The sequence below is a fragment of the Mobula birostris genome, chromosome 3 (genome assembly GCF_030028105.1).
Source record: "Mobula birostris isolate sMobBir1 chromosome 3, sMobBir1.hap1, whole genome shotgun sequence".
Taxonomy (NCBI): Eukaryota; Metazoa; Chordata; class Chondrichthyes; order Myliobatiformes; family Myliobatidae; genus Mobula; species Mobula birostris.
The window spans coordinates 49,340,659-49,363,199 of record NC_092372.1 but is presented as its reverse complement, the minus strand read 5'-3'; the positions used below and the strand labels follow the sequence as shown (position 1 = coordinate 49,363,199).

At 39.6% G+C, this 22,541-nt stretch overlaps 1 protein-coding gene across 1 annotated transcript in view; it reads right to left on the bottom strand.

Annotated features, from left to right (window-relative positions):
- Positions 1 to 22,541, bottom strand: part of cwc27 (CWC27 spliceosome associated cyclophilin) — a 155,153-nt gene that overhangs the window by 60,994 nt on the left and 71,618 nt on the right. The window contains exon 11 of the mRNA XM_072252606.1: positions 5,453 to 5,553. Within this exon, the coding sequence (XP_072108707.1) occupies positions 5,453 to 5,553 (101 nt within the window). The remainder of the gene's footprint in view (positions 1 to 5,452; positions 5,554 to 22,541) is intronic.

Below are 22,541 nucleotides of genomic sequence, written 5' to 3'. Positions count from 1 at the left end.
TCTCGATCCTTTATTTTGAGTTAACTTCTAGACAGCTCCGCTGGAATTTTAGATGTTTCTATGAGATCACCTCTAATTCTTCTACTAGAGACTACAGGCCTAGTCTGTTTAATCTCAAACAACATTACCCTACACCTCGTTTAATCTATCCATTTATACAACCTCCCCTACATCTCAAGAAACATTACACTGAATTTTAATTGCACTCCTTTAATTGTAGTTATATTTTCCTTTGATATAGTATGAAGAAGAAACCTGTTCACAATTTTCAATAATTTCACAAGGGCCATTATAAGAGCAGTGACTCATCTTTACTTTTGATCTCAACACCTCTTACAATGAAGACTGATACAGTATTTGCATTCCTAATTGTTTGTCAAACCTGCATGTTAACTTTTAGTGATTCACAATTAAGAATTCCCTGTTCCTCTGAACACTGTTCAATCTTTCATTCTTTATAAAATACGAAGATCTTTTATTTCTACCAGAGTGGTAAACCTCACATTTTTCCATATTATATACTACCTCTATGTCCTTGTCTATTTACTTAACCTAGATTCATAAACCTTCACCTCATCATCTTTACAACTCAGAAATATATAGGCTAATAATTCAGAGACAACATGTTAAAAGTCCTTGTGCTAAAGTTCAAGTTTACTTATCATTCAATCATACACGAATACTCATGAATACAGCCAAACGAAACAGCATTACTCCGGGGCCAAGGTGCAAAACACAAAATCAATAGCTGTACATAGCACAAGGCACACACAGCGCAGATAAGACAGTAGTAAATACAGCAGTTGAACACAATACATCTTGTCTTCTGCCAAGCGAACACTGGGCAGCAGCACCGACTTCAGCATATACACCACACCACTCCAACTCTGGCACTCCGGTAGAGGACACTGACCCCGATGCCTCCCTCCTAGACAGCTGTGAACAGGTGACACAGTGACTTCAGGTCTAGTCCTCGTTACAACTGAAGATACACAGCTCTCCCGCCATTCTCCAAGGGGACAGTGAGTTGGACTTGCAGCATTCCATATTAACATGTCCAACAGGGTCTTGCAATCACAAGCAATGGACTAAGATGATCACTCACTGGTAAGCTGCACATACTTCAATGACACAGGCAGCACCACGATCTGCACCAAATGCAACTCCTTCAGTATCTCTGCCAATGAGCAACTCACTGATGGGGCAGACCTGCAGTACTTTAAGTTCTTAATGTCCAGCAGGGTCTTGCAATCATAAAACATACATTTAAAAAAGACAAAAGCACCTTTGATTAGCCACATGGAGCTGCATCTTGATCAAAAGTGCTAAAAGAGAAATCAGGCTAACATAATGGTCTTAATTGAGAAATTAAAGGAGATCACGTGGACGTTCTTTATTGATTTTTTCAAAAAAGCAATTACTCAAGAATACTTAAATTGATAAAATTAAGTCACTCAGAAAGTATAGCAAATCATTAGGATGTTGTGAAATCAGAGTGCAAATGAAGCAGCATTACACTTTTGAACTTCTCTACATAAATTTTGTCAATTTAATTGTTAGCACAAGCATTACAAACGATAACCAGGGAGAACAGTTAGCAACAAATAAGCACGTTATACTGTTTCAAAATAGTTAAACCACCTCTAGACATTGCTGATAACTGCGAAATTAAGTGCAGAATGGCCTGCGAATGGAATATTTATTATTGTACAAGAACCCAGCTTGCTTAATTTGTGTGTCAGATTTCAATTGCCAACCAGGGTAATGGTAAGCAGTGCCATGCCTGATTAGGAGTGGTAACAATTTGATTTATTGATGTTTTGTAAATTTCTACAGATGTACCATGGAGAACATTCTAAATGGCTGCACCACCATCTGGTATGGGGGAGGGGGAAGGAGGAGGGATCAAAAGCACAAGATCGGAAAAGGCTGCAGAGAGTTGTAAGCTTAGTCAGCTCCATCATAAGACTGTAATACCAGAAGACATAGGAGCAGAGTTAGGCCACTAAGCCTATCGAGTCTGCTCTATCATTCAGTCATGGCTGATTCACTTCTCCCCCTCCTCAGCCCCACTCCCCGGCCTTCTCCCTGTAAACTTTGATGCCATGGCCAATCAAGAACCTATCAATCTTCGCCTTAAATACACTCAACAACCTGGCCTCCACAGCTGCATGTGGCAACAAATTCACTACCTTCTGGCTAAGGAAATTTCTCCACATCTCTGCTTTAAATGGTTGACCCTCTATCCTGAGGCTGTGCCCTATTGTCCCAGATTTCCGCACCATGGGAAACGCACTTTCCACATCTACCCTGTCTAGGCCTTTCAACATTCGAATAGTTTTAATGAGATCCCCGCTCAACAACTTGTCTCTGAATGTGAACAAAACAAAAGAGATGGTTGTTGACTTCAGGAGGACACGGAACAACCACTCTCCGCTGAACATTGATGACTCCTCCGTAGAGATCATTAAGAGCACCACATTTCTTGGTGTTCACCTGGCGCAGAATCTCACCTGGTCCCTCAACACCAGCTCCATAGCAAAGAAGGCCCAGCAGCATCTCTACTTTCTGCAAAGGCTGAGAAAAGTCCATCTCCCACCCCCATGCTCACCACATTCTACAGAGGTTGTATTGAGAACATCCTGAGCAACTGCATCACTGCCTGGTTCGGAAATTGCACCATCTCGGATCGCAAGTCCCTGCAGCGGATAGTGAGGTCAGCTGAGAAGATCATCGGGGTCTCTCTTCCCGCCATTAGAGACATCTACACCACACGCTGCATCCGTAAAGCAAACAGCTTTACGAAGGACCCCACGCACCCCTCATACAAACTCTTCTCCCTCCTGTCATCTGGCAAAAGGCACCAAAGTATTCCAGCTCTCACGACCAGACTATGTAACAGTTTCTTCCTCCAAGTCATCAGACCCCTCAATACCCACAGCCTGGACTGACACCAACCTACTGCCCCCTGCTGTGCATATTGTCTTGTTTATTATTTATTGTAATGCCTGCACTGTTTTGTGCACTTTATGCAGTCCTGGGTAGGTCTGTAGTCTAGTGTTTTTTTAAGTAGTTCAGTGTAGTTTTTGTATTGTTCATGTAGCACCGTGGTCCTGAAAAACATTGTCTCGTTTTTACTGCGTACTGTACCAGCAGTTATGGTCAAAATGACAATAAAAGTGACTTGACTTGACTTGACTAAATTCCAGCCAATAAAGGCCCAGACCCATCAAACGTTCCTCATCTGATAACCATTTCATTCCTGGAATCATCCTTGTGAGCTTCCTCTGAACCCTCTCCAATGCCAACACAACTTTTCTTAGATAAGGAGACCAAAACTGTTCACAATACTCAAGGTGATTCTAGGCCTCTTGAAATGAATGCTAACATTGCATTTGCATTCCTCTCCACCGACTTAACTTGCATGTTAATGTTTAGGGCGTTCTGCACAAGGACTCCCAAGTTCCTTTGCATCTCAGATTTTTTGATTTTTCTCCGCAGTTAGAAAATACTCTGCACTTTTATTTCTACTACCAAAGTGCACAACTGTGCATTTTCTAACATTTCATTTGCCATATTCTTGTCCATTCTCCTAATATATCTAAATTCGTCCGCAGCCTTCCTGTTTCCTCAACATTACCTGCATCTCCACTAATCATCATACTTGGCAACAAAGCCATCTATTCCATCATCTATATACAGAATAAAAAGAAGCGGTCCCAACTCTGACCCCTGTGAAACACCGCTGGTCACTGGCAGCCAACCAGAAAAGGAACCTTTTATTTCCACTTGCTGTCCCCTACCAATCAGCCAATGCTCTAACCATGCTAGTAATTTTCCTGTTATACCATAGGCTCTTAGTTTGGTAGGCAGCCTCATGTGTGGCACCCTGATAAAGGTCTTCTGAAAATCCAAATATACAACACTATTGTTCAATAGATAGATAGATATACTTTATTAATCCCGAGGGAAACTTGGTTTCGTCGGGATTAATAAAGTATATCTATCTATCTATTGAACAAGGTCATAACACCCTCAGAAAAGATCCCAATGATCTAAGAACCTGAAGCCCTACCCCGCACCAGCTTCTCAGCCACATATTTATCTGCCAGATCATTCTGTTTCTACCCTCACTGGTGTGTGGCACAGGTAATTTCTGGATTGCTATGTCATTTCTCCAAACAAACTGTTTCAGAACATCAATATTTCTCAAATAGCTTGCATGAAAAGCCCTCTTCAGGTCATGCCACAGCATCTCAATTGGGTTAAGGCCTGGACTCTGACAATCTAAAACATGAATTTTCTTCTTCTTAAAGCAGTCTGTTGTTGATTTACTCTTGTGTTTCTGATCACTGTCTTGTTCTAACTTCTGTTAAACTTCAAGTGAAGGACTCTGACATTCTCCTGCAAAATGTGTTGATAAAGTTTTGAATTCATTGTTCCCTCAATGACTGCAAGCTGTTCAAGCCCAAAGGCAGCAAAGCATCCCAAACCATGATGTTCCTTCCACAATGCTTCATAGTTGGGATAAGGTTTTGGTGTGGGTGTGCAGTACCTTTTCCCCTCCAAACATAGCATTATGTATTTCTACCAAAAATTTCAACGTTTTTCTCATCTGTCCAGAGAACGCTGTCCCAGAAACATTGTGGATCATCTAGGTCGTCTTTTGCAAACTTGAGATGTGCAGCAATGTTTTTTTTTGGAGAGCAGTTAGTTCCTCCGTGGTGTCCTTCCATGAATACTGTTCTTATTCAGTGTTTTTCTTATAATGGACACATGAACAGATACATTAGCAAGTTCTAGAGATTTCTGCAGCTATTTTGCTGTTACTCTGATTCTTTTTCACCTCCTTCAGCATTGCACGTCGTGCCCTTGGTGTGATCCTAGGGAGAGTGGCAACAGTACTGAATTTCCTCCATTTATAGACAATTACTCTTACTCTGGACTGATGAACACTCAAGTCTTTAGGAATGCTTTTGTAGCCTTTTCCAGCTTCATGTATCTACAGTTCTTCTTATAAGATCCTGCGAAGGTTGTTTTGATCGAGGCATGGTGCACATAAACAGATCTTTCTTCAGAAGAGCTGGCTCTGTCAGTAACCTAGCTTTCTGTGTCTTTTTTATATGGCAGGGCATTTCTACAATCCATACCTCCAATCTCATCTCATTGATTGGAACACCTGACTCCAAACAGTTTTTGTAGAAAGCATTACTCCAGAGTTTCATATGCTTTTTCTAAAACCTAACTGTACTTACTGTAATTCCAGTGTTTTTTCTTTATTATGTATTGCATTATACTGCTTCCACAAAGACTACAAATTTCACAACGTATGCCAGTGATATAAAACCCGATTCTGATTTACAATTGCCATATTATTTGTCGTTTACTGATTTTCAAACCACCCATTAGAAAAAAAACTTAATGGTTTTTATAAATATATTCTTAATTCTACCTTTTGATTCTGTTTCTTCCTTTTTCAGATGGTCTGCCTTTTTCAGTTTTGCCGCCAACAGTTCTCGTTTTAACTGACGTGCTTCTCTGCGTAGCTCTTCGCTGCATGAAAAAATATTTACATAAGCAATTAATTTTCTCAGCAATAAAATCAACTACAAGGACGAGTTCAAAGCAATTGCTTAGAAATTCAGAGCTATATAAAAAAGAATGAAGTATTAGAAACATATGCCATTATTTATTACTATCCATAAGTTCAAGAAGCACTCTGATATTTTCAGGTAAAACCAAGTTCTAAAATAATTCTTAAAATCTTTTGTTTTTAAACATTGCAACACTCAAAATTGCTTGTTTTATGTCTTTGCACCAGTTCAAGGCCCCTCTTCACATTCCACTCCTTCTTTGTATCAACTTTTTTCTTCATTGATCATCCAACCCTTACCTTGTTGATGACTGCAATGTACATTCAAAAAACTTCCTACAGATCCACACAGTCAATGCTCAGATCTTCAGTCCTCTCTCAGTGAGACAGCTGAATCACTACCATTCAAAATTTCCCAAGCTTGCTCCCCACACTCATTGCCCATGTTTCCCAGACCTGTGTTCCTTGAAACTACCTCTTCCTGTTTCAGCAAATTGATTTTGTTGGTGGACATGTTCTTGGAATAGGACGTTGAGGACCTGATCTAGGTCAGGTCCTCAAACAATATAATTGTGTCAAGCAGACAAGCTGGAATAAGTCTTGTACATAATTGCTCCGGAAACCTGAACTTAAACTTTGCCAGCTTTCCAAAAGTTCAAGGGTTTTCAATGCTCCTAGATGGCCAGGTATTCAAAAATGTCAAAAAAACCACTAAAAATGAAGATTTTTTAAAAATCTAAAATCATTTCAAAGCATTAGTAAATAATTAAAAACATTAAAAAAAGGAGGAATAATTTAAGGAAACAATTTTCTTCTCCACAAACTTCATCCAAAAGCAGTCTTCCCAAATTGTGCTGGGGAATCACACCAAGCTCCTGCTCTGCTGCTGGGGATTTTGTATTCACAAAGGAGTTCCAAAAGCTGCTAGCATTTATAGTGAGTAATGACAGCAGTTCCATGTGGACCTGCTGCTAATACCCAACGAAATCAGCATCAATAACTTCCATTTATATCCATGTCCTTTCAATGCAGCAACCAAAACCTTTTCAATTCATTAGATAGTTTCTTCATCTTCCTGTCTTGTCCAAATTACATACACTGGCCTAGAAAAAGTTTACCAGAAACTCTGGTGTAAATCCCAAGACTGTTTCCTGCAAGTTTATTTACCAATATAAACATTAAATTGAAGTCTTGCACCTCATGCAACAGAGTATTGCCTGGCAGCAAAACTCCATGCACAATATTCCAAGTGTAGCCTCACAAGCACCCTGAGAGTAATATTAAAGTATTAAATGTACTTGAGCATTGTGGAGAGTTAGCAAGAGGAGAATAAAGGGTAAAAGAAAAGTTCTCTTTTTTTAAAGATAGACTGAACAGCAGAAGGAACAAAAGCAGATGAAGTAGGTGAATCAATGAAGAAATCTTGTATTTATAATCTTTCAGGGTAGGATAATTAGAAGTACCTCATGACTCATGAATAGTTTTGAAAAATAAACAGAAATATAACATAGACAAATGCAGCAGTTAAATTACATCCAGTAAGGCTCCACAGAGATGACATAATTGTTTAAATAATCCACTGTTTTTAATCAGTTAAATTGAGGAAAATATGATAGGAAGAGAAACCTAATAGAACTATCTTGTTCTTCTTTAAATAATGCCATGGGATTTTAAAAGTTCACCAAGAGAATAAATAGAGCCAATGTTTAATATTTTTATTTGAAATATGGCACTTATGGCAGTGTAGTGCCCTGTCAATACTTTGCAAAAATGTTAGTCTATAATGTGTGCTTAATTCTTTGGAGTGGGCTTGAATGATCAAATTTTTTGAAGGTGCTATCAATGAGTCAAAGCTAACACCTTACCACTATGGTGTATTTTCAGAAGAGTGGGTTGGGATGCATTATAAGGCAATTTAAATTGTGTTAGTTCAGCTATTTTTCTGTCCTACCAAGAGTGCTGGAAACTTGGCAGGTGTGCAAAATAATCCCATGGTACTCTCAAATTATGATATGATTCAGAGTTTGAGAAAAAAGTAGAATATTAGACCATAAATTTGAAAGCTCCTTCCACTTGGGTAATGGCACAATCATTTAGATACAGAAGTGAGAGATCTTGATATCACAGTGAAAATACAGAAGTCTCTGCAAAATATCTCAGAAAATGTGTAGCCCTTTAGAAAAAACTGTTACTATAGCCATGGCACAAATTCTAATGTTAAAATAGTACAAAGTATTTCAAGTACTTAAATGCATTTATGCTGAATCTAAATTCCATATGCGCAAGTATGCTATTGATGCGCAAATGATTCGTTCTTTAGAGGGAATACTCTTTGTCTCTTTTTAACATTAGTACAGAACTCCTTCCTGATATTCTAGACATCAATGTAATCTTTACACTCACTTATTGCAAGTTTATATGATATTGCAACAGTAATGATTTTGATCACATAAAGACTCTACTTCAGATAATTTTAGGCAAAATATCTTATTGAAAATGCTCTCCAAGGTGAATGAACTAGAGTAGAATACTTGAAGTTTTGCACTTGTCGATAACTATATATACTAAAACTATTACTGTTCTCTTATTCTGCAAATTTGAATGAAATAAAATTGACTTCTTATCTCTTCATATTGATAAGGATATCTATGCATTCCAGGTGCTGAAATTGCTAGTATAGTTTCTGAAGTTCTGTCTGAATGGATTCCGTGCCCAGCATTGCATTTACCAGAACAACCAGTATGGTATCCAGTGGCAAAGCCCCAGGGGCAGACGCCATACCTGCAGAGATCTACAAAGCTGGTGGTCCTGTACTTACAGAAAAGCTCACGGAGTTGTTCCAGTCTTTTTGGAAGCTAGGATCGATTCCTCAGGAACTTAAAGATGCATCCATCACACACCTCTATAAGAGGAAGGGCAATCAACAAGAATGCGACAACCACCGAGGAATCTTGCTGCTCTCCGTTGCAGGAAACACACTTCAAGTCAAGTCAAGTCAAGTCACTTTTTAATTGCCATTTCGACCATAACTGCTGGTACAGTACACAGTAAAAACGAGACAATGTTTTTCAGGACCATAGTGCTACATGAAACAATACAAAAACTACACTGAACTACGTAAAACAACACAAAAACTACACTAGACTACAGACCTACCCAGGACTGCATAAAGTACAGAGAACAGTGCAGACATTACAATAAATAATAAATACGACAATAGGCACAGCAGAGGGCAGTAGGTTGGTAGTCCAATGGCTTGGGGGAAAAACTGTTACATAAGCAAACAGCTGATTGGCGGCGTCCGGGATCATGTCCGTTTCTGTACTCCCATTGGAGTCCGATGTAGTCCAATTTAATGTCCATTGGAGAGCAGAATGGATGGGTTAGGGCTTGGCAAGACAAAATACCAGACACTGAAGTTCTCTCCAGAGCAAGTCTACCATCAGTCCACACACTGCTGATGACAGCACAGACCTGGTAGGCAGGTCATGTCATCTGCATGCTGGACGAGCGCATACCCAAGCAGCTCCTTTTTGGGGAACTCTCTGCTGGAAGAAGCTCGCATGGAGGGCAGAAGAAACGTTACAAAGACACACTAAAGGCCTCCCTGAAGTTACTCGACATAGACACAACTTCTTGGGAAACGCTGACACAAAACCGCCCTGCCTGGCACGGCCTCATCCGCAAGGGCTGTCAAGCTTACAAAGCAAGGCGCATTGCTGAAGCACAACATAAGCACGAGCTGCACAAGTCCAGAGCCACCAGCGCAACAACTGCAGTGCCTACGCATGTCTGCCCAACATGTGCCAGGACATTCCGTGCCCGAATTGGCCTGGCCAGTCACCTTCGGACACACTGCATCCAGTCTCAGAGTGACTAATGATGTCGAGGTCTTCATCAACGACAATGGACAAACCACCAGTTTCTGAAGTCCTGTCTGAATGGATTCAGTGCCTAGCATTGCATTTACCAGAACAACCAGTATGGAAAAACATTTACAACAATATTTTGAGTTACTCTTTCTTCTTTTTTAAAATTGTACAATTGCAGTTTATTTTTATGCCTTCCTCCTTAGAAATGCAAGAGCTTTTATTTTCCTGCTTCATATACTGTTTAAGATCATACTTTAAATTGTATTGGTGACACCCAGTTTCTAGTCAAAATAATTTCACTCCCAAGATTCATGGGCTGAAATCTCGGTCATGCCTTAATTTACTGCCTGAGGTTCCTGTGCACCAGAATCTTCTTGACTTGGTAACTCCACATTCTGGAAGCATCTAGCGAGGCACGGCAAATCCTCAATAACAAGCCCTTTGGTGACACAGTGCTAAGCCCCGTCTCTGGAACATTCTACAACAATGATTTAAATCTTTAACCGAAGGTTTGCATTTCAGTTCTTCTTGGACTTCAATGGATTCACTTTTAAGGGGTTGACTAAGTTAGCTTACTGACAAACCTTTTTAGTGGCTCCAATGAAAAAAGCATTCCTTAGTACAGGAATATTGCAACAGTCACAAATATCGATTTAAGATTCTGTCATGAGACAGAATGATTGATTCACTGAACTATGAAAACAGTGCAGGTGAGTGAAAGGTGAAGAGGAATCCTATCATAGTTCTGGATGACAGGTGCTGACAGCATCAATATGGGACACAGAGCAGATGCCATTGAGAGCTACATTAGCTCTGAAAAGAGAGGAAGTTACAGTTTAGGAAAAGAAAGACCTTTTGGGTTCCCAGGGTAGGGGAGTCAAAAGCTAGATGGCACAGGTTTAAAGTGAGAGGGAAAAGATTTAAAGGGGACCTTAGGTAAGTTTTTCCAAATGAAGAAGTGGTAGAGGCAGGTACAATTACAATGCTTAAAAGACATTTGTACAGGTACACAGATAGGAAAGGTTTCAAAGGAAATAGGCCAAATGCAGACAAAAATGACCAACAGGTAGATACCTTGGTTGGCATGGACTAGTTGGATGAGGGGCCTATTTACATGCTATATATCTCTATAATTTTATCTCAGAAGTGCTGCTGTGAAATGTCTTGTTATCAGAGAAGAAATGGCAATGACACTGAAAACAGGTGAATGGAAAAGATCAAAATGTCTTTGATGGGGATGTAGAGAATATTCACAGTGAAGTTGCAAAACATTCAAAGTAATATACTAAGGTATCCTAGGCACAACTGGGAAGTTTTGGGACAAGGGGAGAAAGAATAGGTATGGGGAGAGAATAGGAACAGATTTTGCCTGACCCATGTTGATTACCTGCAGTATTTTCCGATTTTACTTTAGATTTACATATTTTCTTTCCATCTGCAGGAGCTTGCATTTGGGAGACTAAGTGGCTACGAAAATATATTCATGGAATGTTTCAAAACTTTTTAAATTAAGAAGAGCAGAGATTGATATTGCACACATTAAAATCCAGAAGCAGTGGGAGGTGAAATAAATTTGGAAGTAACACATGATTTTAAATGCTGCATTTTAAAAGTCTGAAGTTAGAAACAAGAACAATAGAGACAGATTGAAATAAATGTGGAAAATACTTATCAAGAAGCAGAAGATTTACAACAGAAACATAAATTAGCACTACGGCAGCAGTAAAGCAAATTATAGTAATAAATAAAAATAGACATTGGGGAAAAAAAGACAGGGTTAAGCAGATTGAAAAAAATGTTGTGCATGATTGAAACCTTAATCGTGAGAGATGAGTTATACCCAAACCTTGAAAGCCAATTTGATCAAACTATAACAAATTCAGAATTTCAATGTGACTACCATTTTCCCACTAAAACAAAGAACTATTGTACATTCAAAAGGGTACTATTTATCTCTCCAAATACACATCAGCATTTTTTCCTGGTTGTGCAGGCACATTCGCTTGAGGTACTCTTCGTGAAGTAATCAGCAACCATCCATCCACTCACTAAAATTAGGTTTCAGACTGGATTGCAGGGCTAACTGTGAGGTTTTCAGCATTTAACAGTAACTTTCAACCCAATTAAACATGGATATCAGTTTGCTGCCCAATTTGCTCTCTTCTTCCTGTAGCTTTCCAAAACTGAAACTCTAACAGGAAGTTTAACACTCAAATGTATGAAGGGCATGAAGTTCCAGTCCTCATCTACTAGGAAACACTATATATGTTATGGCTTCCGGTAAGATGGCGCTATTAGGTGACAACTCTTTGCATGCAGCTCCAATGCGAGTCATCAAATATTTCTAATTAGAACTACTGCAGCTGAAATCTGGAGTCACAGCCATGTGTACTTCAGTAAGAAACGTTGTTTTAAGACGTTTAAAAGAATCCTTCAATACTCAAAATCAACAAACCACAGATAGCAGACTCCCCTTTAAGAAAATGGAAGCACAGATCCCCCAGCTGTCTACAGGTACAATTGATACACAGAGGCCTTAGACTTCCACTTCTGACTATCCTGCTGGTGAATTTACAGTCTCTGGAAAATAAATTTGAAGACTTCAGAGTAAGATTGCTGTACTAGAGGGACATCAGGGATTGTTATTTACTTCACCATGGAAATATGGTTCAAATCAACCTTTTTGACTGCAGCATTGCAGCACAACGGCTTCACCATTCTCCACAAAGACAGGATAGCTGTCTTTTAAAGGCAGAGGTGGAGTATGCTCTATAATTAACTCATCGTAATGCACAAATGTTATGTCTCAGTCCTGTTCATCTGACCTGGGATATCTCGCGGTCAAGTGTCATCCATTTTATCTGCTGAGAGTGTTTTTCACTGTTATCTACTGTTAACAGTGTCCATTCCACTACAAGCCAAAGTCAGGCAGACACTGGAGGTGCTGAGAAACATAATACACAGGCATGAAACTGCACTCCCTGATGCCTTTCTTAATATTGTGAGAGATTCCAACCAGGCCAGCCTGAAGAAGTTTCTGAACAACTACCACCAACATATCACCTGTGAAATTAGAGGAGCCAACACACTTGACCACTGGTATACCACCATGAAGAAACCTCACCATGCCATTTCACACCCATACCTTGTGAAGTCCAATCACCCGACTGTTGTTCCTCTCCCGGCACATAGGCAGAGACTAAAGACTGCAGCACCAGTGGTGAGAACCAAGAAGGTACGGTCAAGGGAGGTGCCGGAGTGCTTACAGTTCTGCTTTGAGTCGGTGCACTGGACAATATTCAGGGATTCATCTTCGAGTCTATGCCTTCAAGAAAATGCAGATATGCCCAAACCAAAAGCCATGGATGAACCAGGAGATCCATAGTCTGCTGAGGGCTAGATCTGTGGCATTCAAGACCGGTGATCCAGAACTATACAAGAAGTCCAGTTATAATCTACATAAAGCTATTTTAAGGGCAAGAAATCAATTCCAATTGAGGTTAAAGGTGGAACTGGATGCACGTCAGCTCTGGCAGGGTTTGCAGGCCATTACTTCCTACAAAGCAAAACCTAACGTCATGAACGGCTGTGATGCTTCACTTCCTGGTGAGCTCAACACCTTGCTATGCATGCTTTGAAAGGGAGAATAAAACCACACCTGTGTGTATATCTTGCACATTCTGGTGACCCTGTGATCTCTGCCTCAGAGGCCACTGACACAACACCTTTCAAGAGGGTAAACCCTTGCGAGGTGTCAGGCCATGCTGTTGTATCTGGTGGAGCTCTGAAAACCTGTACCAATCAACTGGTGGGAGACTTCACGGACATTTTCAATCTCTCACTGCTGCAGTCGGAGGTGTCCACCTGCTTCAAAAAGGTGACAATCATACCAGTGCCCAAGAACAGCGGGGAGATCTGCCTCAATAACTATCGTCCAGTAGCATTCATATTTATTGTGATGGAGTGCTTTGAAAGGTTGGTCATGGCTAGTATCAACTCCTATCTACGCAAAGACCTGAACCCACTGCAATTTGCCTATTGCTGCAAGAGGTCTACAGTGGATGCAGTAGAGATCAGCAGATGTAAACCGGCTCTCTACTGGGCCTTGGATCACTTCAACAACAGTAATACCCACAATAGGCTGCTGTTTATTGACTACAGCTCAGCATTCAGCATAATCAAACCCTCAGTTCTAATCAACAAACTCCAAAATCTGGGCCTCTGTACCTCCCTTTGCAACTGGATCCTTAATTTCCTTACCGATAGACCAGTGTGTGCAGATTGGAAATGACATCTCCTCCACACTGACATTTACTTGGAGATACAGTGCAGAATAGGGTCTTCTGGCTGTTCGAGCTGCACCAACCAGCAACTCTTGATATAATCCTAGACTAAACACGGGACAATTTACAATGACCAATTAACCTTCAAACAAGAGGACATGAGTTTGAAACAAGAGGACATGAGTTGAGAGTTAAAGGGCAAAAGTATAGGGGTAACATGAGGGGCAACTTCTTTACTCAGAGAGTGGTAGTTGTGTGGAACGAGCTTCCAGCAGAAGTGGTTAAATCAGGTTCGATGTTGTTGTTTAAAGTTAAACTGGATAGATATATGGACAGGAAAGGAATGGAGGATTATGGGCCGAGTGCAGGTCGGTGGGACTGGGTGAAAGTAAGAGTTCGGCAGGACTAGAAGGGCCGAGATGGCCTGTTTCCGTGCTGTAATTGTTATATGTTATATGGTTATATGGATAGACAGAGGCTTTTTCCCAGGGCTGAAATGGCTAACATGAGAGGACACAGTTTTAAGGTGCTGGGGAGTAGGTACAGAGGAGATGTCAGGGGTAAGTTTTTTATGCAGAGAGTGGTGAGTGCATGGAATGGGCTGCTGGTGATGGTGGTGGAGGCGGATACGATAGGGTCTTTTAAGAGACTCCTGGATAGGTATACGGAGCCTAGAAAAATAGAGGGCTATGGGTAACCCTAGGTAATTTCTAAAAAAAAGTCCATGTTCTGCACAGCATTGTGGGCTGAAGGGCCTGTATTGTGCTGTAGGTTTTCTATGTTTCTATATTTTTCTATATTTCTATAACCTACTAACCTCCATGTCTTTTTGGACTGTGGGAGGAAACCAGAGGTCACAAAGAAAACCCACGCATTCCTCAGGGAAGACATACAGGTTCCTTACAGATGACATCGGAACTGAACTCCAAATTCCGAAACACCGGGCTGTAATAGCATCACATTAACCTCTACACTACCGTAGGTGCAATTTCACTTATTGTCTCTTAATCCCATTTGTCTTCCCTGTTTTGCCTTTTAATTTTGGTTTATAAAATTACAATTAACACTTCTGTTATTAGATTTTGCATTAATGTTAGAATTCTTCACAGTTTGAAGAATTCGCTTTTTTAAAAAAACATACTCTTAAGACCCCAAAAGGGAGTCTATGTTATACTGGTCTCCCAATGACCATAAATTGGCATGCAAAAGCCTAGTAAATTTTAGTGGTATCTGCAAGTATAATGCAAGACGAATATCAATTTTTCATTATTCTCCACAAAAATTAAAACTATGTATTTGTGCTTCAACTAGAGGATTGAGGGAAAATCTTAACTATAAATCACACTACACTTAAGGTCGCTGAAACAATAATATGGATATACTGTACACCGAAAAGCTACATAAACAAGACCTCTACTTCTACTTGGCATTAAAATCATATACAATACCAGCTAAAAAAATAAAACACATTGATTTAATTGCCTGTGCTTTTCTAATCTCAACACATTGCAAAACATTGGCTTTTACTGCTTAACTCAAAAAGCTTCCATATGTAGCACAGAGTCCATAGAATGAACATGTAACATGTTTATACCAGAGGATTTTTGTTTTTTAATCAGCTTTCATCTCAGCGTAACAATCTCTAAAAGTGAGAAACAATGTATAAAAGTATAAAAACATAACAAGTAAGTAAAATTTCTCCCAAATCTACCTAGCAGAAACAGACAAAATAGGAATAGCTGTTGTCATAGAAGACAGGTGCAATCCAGTAGAGAGAAAACACCTTAACTCAGTTAATCCTAGGAATTGAATCAGTTTGGGTGAGCTAAGGATCAGCAACAAGAATGAAACACTGATGAGTTACCTAGTCCCCCCCAAGATAGCACTGGTCATTGGAAAATTTCAAGTGCTTGTAACAAGAATTATATGTGTACATGTGTGCTTAGTCCACTGCTGTACTCTGTCTACACCCATGACTGTGTGGTTCGGCACATCTCAAACACCATTCATAAATTCATTGTTGACATTATGTTGGTTAAGAGAAGGCATATACAGTAGGAATGAAATAGATCCATTGTTTGAGGAATGTTGCAATAACAACTTTGTACTCAATATCAGCGAAACCAAAGAATTGATTGCAGACTTCAGGAAAGGGAAGTCAGAAGAACAAATACCAGTCCTCATTTAGAGGTCAGTAGTGGAACGGTTGAGCAGCTCCAAATTCCTGAGCATCAATATCTATCTTGATGGATCAATATCTATGGATGCATCTTGGGCCCAATATATTGATGTGATCATGATGAAGGCATGCCAGAGGCTTTACTTCATTAGGAGTTTGAGGAGATTTGGTATGTCACCACAGACTCTTGCAAATTCCTACAGTTATGGTGGAGAACATTTTGATTGATAGCATTACAGTCTGGTAAGGACATGTTCGTAACAGCATTGTGGGCCAAAAGGCCTTCATTGTGCTGCAGGTTTTCTATGTTTCTATATGACTCCAACATTCAGGATTGAAAGATGTTGCAGACTCAGCCAGTTCTATCATGAACACAATCTGTCATCATCAAGGACATCTTCAGGAGGTCAGCATCCATTATTAAGGACCTTCACTGTACAGAATATGCCCTCTTTTTGTTACTACCATCGGGTAGGAAGTCGAGGAGCTTGAAGACCCACACTGAACATTTTAGGAACAGTTTCTTCCTCTCTACCATCAGATTTTGGAGTGGTCCAGAAATCCATGACTGCCACCTCATTATTCCTCATTTGAACAACTCAATTGTGTAAATTTAATAATTTTTATGTCTTGTACTGTACTGCTGCTGTAGAACAAAAATCACTATATATGACAGTTATAATAAACCTGATTCTAATTCTGAATCTGAAATGGGAACTGCAATAATCACAGGGCAATTTAATTCACATGTCAACTGACAAACTAAATAATTAATAACAGTGTGGAAGGAACATTCAAGAGGTATAAAAGAAATATGTTTCAAGATAATTATATTGAGAAAACAATAATGAAACATCTTATTGCAAATATAGGACCTTGCACCATGAAGAGGTTAATTAATACTCTGGTAGCTAAGTAACTTTTAAGGAAAATTGATCAAAATAAACAGAACTTTATAACACTTGAAAGTAATTTAAAAACAGCAAACCACAAAGGTATGTAGCATGAAAAAGCTATGGTAGATTAGTAAATGGAATGAAAATGGATGAAAAGTGCATAATATTTAAAAAATGTACAAATACAATAAATAAATATTCCTTTAAGTGACAAAAGCTCAAGAGGAAATGCCTACTGTGGCCATTAAAGTTAGTACAGGTTAGTACGAAGTTTATCAAAAGAAAAGGTTTATAATGTCAAAAAATGCAGCAGACTCTGGGATTGGGAAGATTTCAGAATTCAGCAAAGGAAAATCAAGGGATTAATAAGAACATTTAGAATATGGGTAAAATCCAACAAGAAATAATATTTTGTAAAGCTTCTATTGGTATGTGAAATACAACAGCTTGTATCTGCACAGAAATCCTTCTGAAAATAGTAGGGAGCAGCCAGAACTGAGTGGGGAGCTGAAGGAGATTGTGAAAGCTATAAGTTAGTACTGGATCTATATTGGACTATCATCTTCCAAAATTATAGTTTCTAGAACAACTTCCCAGCAAAAGCATCTCCATGATTGAAAAATAGAGAGATAAAACAGGGAATTTTAGACTAGTTAACCTGAAATTGGAAAATTGCTGGAATCGATTCTGGAAGTGATAACGGGGCAATTAGAACGTAATAACAGGATTGAACTGAGTAAATATGTTCTTATGAAAAGTAAATCCCGATTTACAAACTTGTTGTGCTTTTGAGGGTATAACCAGCATTCTAATTAATTGGAAAGCTGTTGAATGTGGTGTACTTGGGACTATGAGAAGGGCCTTAATAAGGTGCCAAGCAAGAGGTTATTAAACAACTTTTGAACACATAGGTTGGGAGTAATATTCTACTCCAGACAGAAAAGAGAGTTACAATAACTGGATAATTTCTGGTTAGGAGGCTGTAACCAGTAGTACAAGGATAGCTGCTGGGGATCCATCTGTTTACAATCTACAGCTATGATTTGAATGAGGGGAGAACTCAAGCAAAATTTATCCAAGTTTACTGGTAATAAGAAGCTGTGTGACAGTAAGAACTGAAAGATACAGAATTGCTTCAAGGGGATGCAAGTAGGCTAATGGAAAGGGTGTAAGGGTTTCAGCTTGAAACATCGACTGTACGCTTTTTTTTTAGATGCTCCCTGGCCTGCTGAATTCCTCTGGCATTTTGTGTGTGTTGATTAGTGATAAGGGTGATATGGCAGTTCACCAGGGTGACTGCTAGTTTTGGGGTGGGAAGGGGGAATTATCCTCAGGAGAGAAATCAAGCAGATGGGCCTATACTCCCCTGTTTAAAAGCTGTGAATTGACTTTACTGAAATATACAAAACAAATTATGAAGCTTTGTCATAGCAGATTCAGGAATAATATTTCCCTTGGCTAAGGTGCTTCACACTAGAGCCTGGTTTCAAAAAGAGGGTTTGTCCATTAAGGATCAGAATGAGACTTTTTCTGACCCAGAAAGTTGTAGATTTTTGGAATTCTTTATGAGGAAACTTGTGCAGGATTTCTGAGAACATCCAAAATGCAATCTAATACATTTATGGGTACTAAGGGAATCACAGTAAATGAAGCAGAGGTAAAGTATGTATAACATCATCCATTTGGAAGGAATGCAATCAAAATCTGTATCTCAGGACATGACAATAAGCAAATACCAATATATCAGTAAATCTTAATCTCTCAGCTATAACATCTACTTAGTATGGTAAGCATGAAAAACATACAAGAGTTTGCATTGTATAGAGTATGTAATGTCTAGTCTTTAAACAATCACCTCTGCACTCAATGGAGTGTCAAGAAGGGAATTTCCAGCACAATAGACATATATACTGAAGCATACGTGTTTGCTTTGTCTCAATAGCACTAGTGCACTATAAGGCAAGTACTATAAAGGTGTAAAAATCTGGAAAAACTTGGGTCAGACTGTAACAGAAAAACAGTCATTAGTTCAAATGGAAGATACCTCATCATTCTGCTGAATGTACAGTATTCCTCTATCTGCAGATGCTGCCGGATCAGCTGATTATTTCCAGCATTTTCTAGTTTTTTTTTCAGCATATGCAGCTTTCTAGCACAAATGCCAATCATATGAGGGGCATGTTCTACAAAAAAAAACAAAATCAAAGGAATGGAGCATTAAGTTAGGGAGGGGGAGGAAAAGTGTAAAGTCAGAAGGTAGAGGTAATGGAGAAAAGAGTGATGTAAGGTACCAGAAGTGGAACATTCATTCCTCAAATTTTACTCTTTCAATTAATAATATCATGCTTGGGTTAATTGAATGTTTGATGGAAATTACAAGATAGAGAAAGTAAGGTTCATGAGAGATATAATCACAGATTCTACAACATACCACACAGGAGGTCAGTTGGCATGTTGTGCTTGTGCTGGCTCTTTAAAGAATTGAGCTTCATACAAGTATTCTGCTGATGTTGTATTTGAATGCGCTCGGTATACAGAATAAGGTAGGTGAACTTGCAGCACAGTTACAGATTGGCAGGTATGGTGTTATAGGCATCACTGAATCATGGCTGAAAGATTGTAGCTGGGAGATTAATATCCAAGAAGATAGGACAGGCAGGAAGGCAGAGGAGATGGCATTGCTCTGTTGGTAAAAAATGAAATCAAGTCATTAGAAAGAGGAGACATAGGGTCGGAAGGTGTTGAATCATTGTGAATAGGGCAACTGCAAGGGTAAAAGGACCCTGGTGGGAGTTGTGGACAGACCCCCAAAAAGAGGTAAGGATGTGGCCTACAAATTACAACAGGAGACAGAAAATGCATGTCAAAAGGCCAATGTTACAATAGTTGAGGGGGAATTCAATATCCAGATAGATTGGGAAAATCAAGTTGGTGCTGGATTACAGGAGTGGGAATTTCTGGAGTGCCTACGAGATGGATTTTTAGAACAGCTTGTGGTTGAGCCCACTAGACGATCAGCTATTCTGGAATGCATGTTGTGCAACGATCGGAAATTGATTACAGAGCTTAAAGTAAAAGAACCCAAGGGGAAAATGATCAAATACACTCTGAAATTTGAGAAGGAGAAGACAGTCAGATGTATCAGTATTACAGTGGAGTAAAGGGAATTATAGAGGCATGAGAGAGGAGTTGGCCAGAATTGATTGGAAAAGAACACTGGCAGGGATGACAGCAGAGCAGCAACGGCTAGAATTTCTGGAAACAATTTGGAAGGCACAGGATATATACATTCCAAAGCAAAAGAAGTACTCTAAAGGAAAGATGACACAACTATGGCTAAGAAGAGAAGTCAAAGCCAAAGCGAGGGCATACAATAGAGCAAAAAATCGTGGGAAGTTGGAGGATTGGAAGTTTTTAAAAACCAACAGAAGGCAACTGAAAAGGACATTAACAAGGTAATGATGGAATATGAAAGCAAGCTAGCAAATAATATTGAAGAAGATAGCAAAAATTTCTTCAGGTACATAAAGTGTAAAAGAGAGGCAAGATTGAATATTGGACCGCTGGAAAACAAGGCTGGGAAGGTAGCAATGGAGGACAACAGATGAACTGAATATGTACTTTGCATCAGTTTTCACTGAGGAAGACTCTAGCAGTATGGTGGCGGTTCCAGGAGTCAAGGGTCATGATCTGCGTGAAGTTACCATAAGTAGAGAGAAGGTTCTTGGGAAACTGAAAGGTCTGAATGTAGATAATTCACCTGGACCAGATGGTGTACACCCAGGGTTCTGAAAGAGGTGGCTGAAGTGATCATGGGGGCATTAATGATGATCTTTCAGGAATCACAAGATTCTGAAATGGTTCTGGAAGACTAGAAATTGCAAATGTCACTCCACTCTTCAAGAAGGCAGAAAGGCAGAAGAAAGGAACCTACAGGCCAGTTAGTCTGACCTCAGTGGTTGAGAAGATGTTGGGAGTCAATTATTAAGGATGAGGTCTCAGGGTAAAAATATTTTTCTCGAGAAAATCTTGTCTGACAAATCCGTTGGAATCCTTTAAAGAAATAACAAGCAAGACAGACAAAGGAGAATCGGTTGATGTTGTGTACTTGGATTTTCAAAAGGCCTTTAACAAGGTGCCACACAAGGCTGCTTTCTTTCTAAATGGAGAGAAGATACAAAAAACTGAGGTGCAAAGGGACATGGGAGTTCTTGTGCAGGATTCCCTCAATGTTAATTTGCAGCAACACACACAAAATGCTGGAGGAAATGCAATGGAAGATGGTCCTGCCGAAGGATTTTGGGCCAAAACTTCGACTGTACTTTTTTCCATAGATGCTTCCTGGCCTGCTGAGTTCTTCCAATATTTTGTGTGTTGCTCGGATTTCCGGAAACCTGGGAGCAGGTTTGGGCCCCTTATCATAGAAAAGATATGGTGAAACTGGAGAGAGTTCAAAAGAGGTTCACAAAAACGCTTCTACGATTGAATGGCTTGTCATATGAAGAGCATTTGTTGGCTTTGGGCCCGTATTCACCAGAATTCAGAAGAATGAGGGGTGATCTCATTCAAATCTATCAAATGGTGAAATTCCATGAGAGCATGGATGTGAAGAGGATGTTTCCTATGGTGGGAGAGTCTAAGACCAGAGGACGCAGCCTCAGAATTGAGAGGTATCCTTTTAGAACAGAGATGAGGAGGAATTTCTTCAGTCAGGGAGGGGTGAATCTGGGGAATTCTTGGCCACAGGCAGCTGTGGAGGCAGTCTCTTTGTATATTTAAGGCAGAGGTTGATAGATTCTTGATTATTCATGGCATGAAGAGTTACATGACGAAGGCAGGAGATTGAGGCTGAGGGAAATTGTATCAGCCACGATAAAATGGTGGAGCAGACTCAATGGGCCAAATGGCCCAATTCTCCTCAGATATCTTATGGTCTTATGTCCATAACAATGTGAACTCATTTTCAAATATTTATCATTATAAAATTACATGGCATTATCTCACATCAGTTTTTTTCCCCTGAAACGAACAGTATCCCAAATCCCATCATTTTTCACAATAGCACATGAGGTTAAACAAATCTCATTACTTTCTATATCCTCTAGTTTCTGATCCACTCCAAAGGGAAGGGTTGTTCTCTACCCAAGATGAAATCCAGAAAACCTCTAACTGTTACCCTTGTGTCCTAAGGAAAATTACTTTCCAACCTCTTCTCGATTCCAGTCTGCATCCTGATAAACCACCTCTAGTTCTTGCAAGCCTTTATAACTTTCTGTAAAGTAGTATAACAAAACTGCAATAATCCACCATCTAACTATTCAAAAATTCCAATGGCTCTTAATTGGGCTCACTTGGTGATTGATACTGTTCTCACTTTCTTTTCATCTTGGCTTCTGTTCCCATTCATTCATCAGTTCCCCAATTCCTGCACTCCCTTTAAATCCCAAGGATTTATGAATATATTTTAGGTTTGTATGTAGCATCTAGACATGTTAAGATATGAAATAGAATTAATATCCAACAATTCTGGTCTAGCCATGTGGATGCTATGACCAAGAAAACACATCAGCATCTCTACTGCCTCAGAAGGCTAAGGAAATTCAGCTTATCCCTGATAACCCTCACCAATATTTACATATCCATTCTAGAAAGCATGTTACCTGGGTATGGCAATTGATCTGCCCAAGACTACCACATAATAGGGAATTTTGAACACTG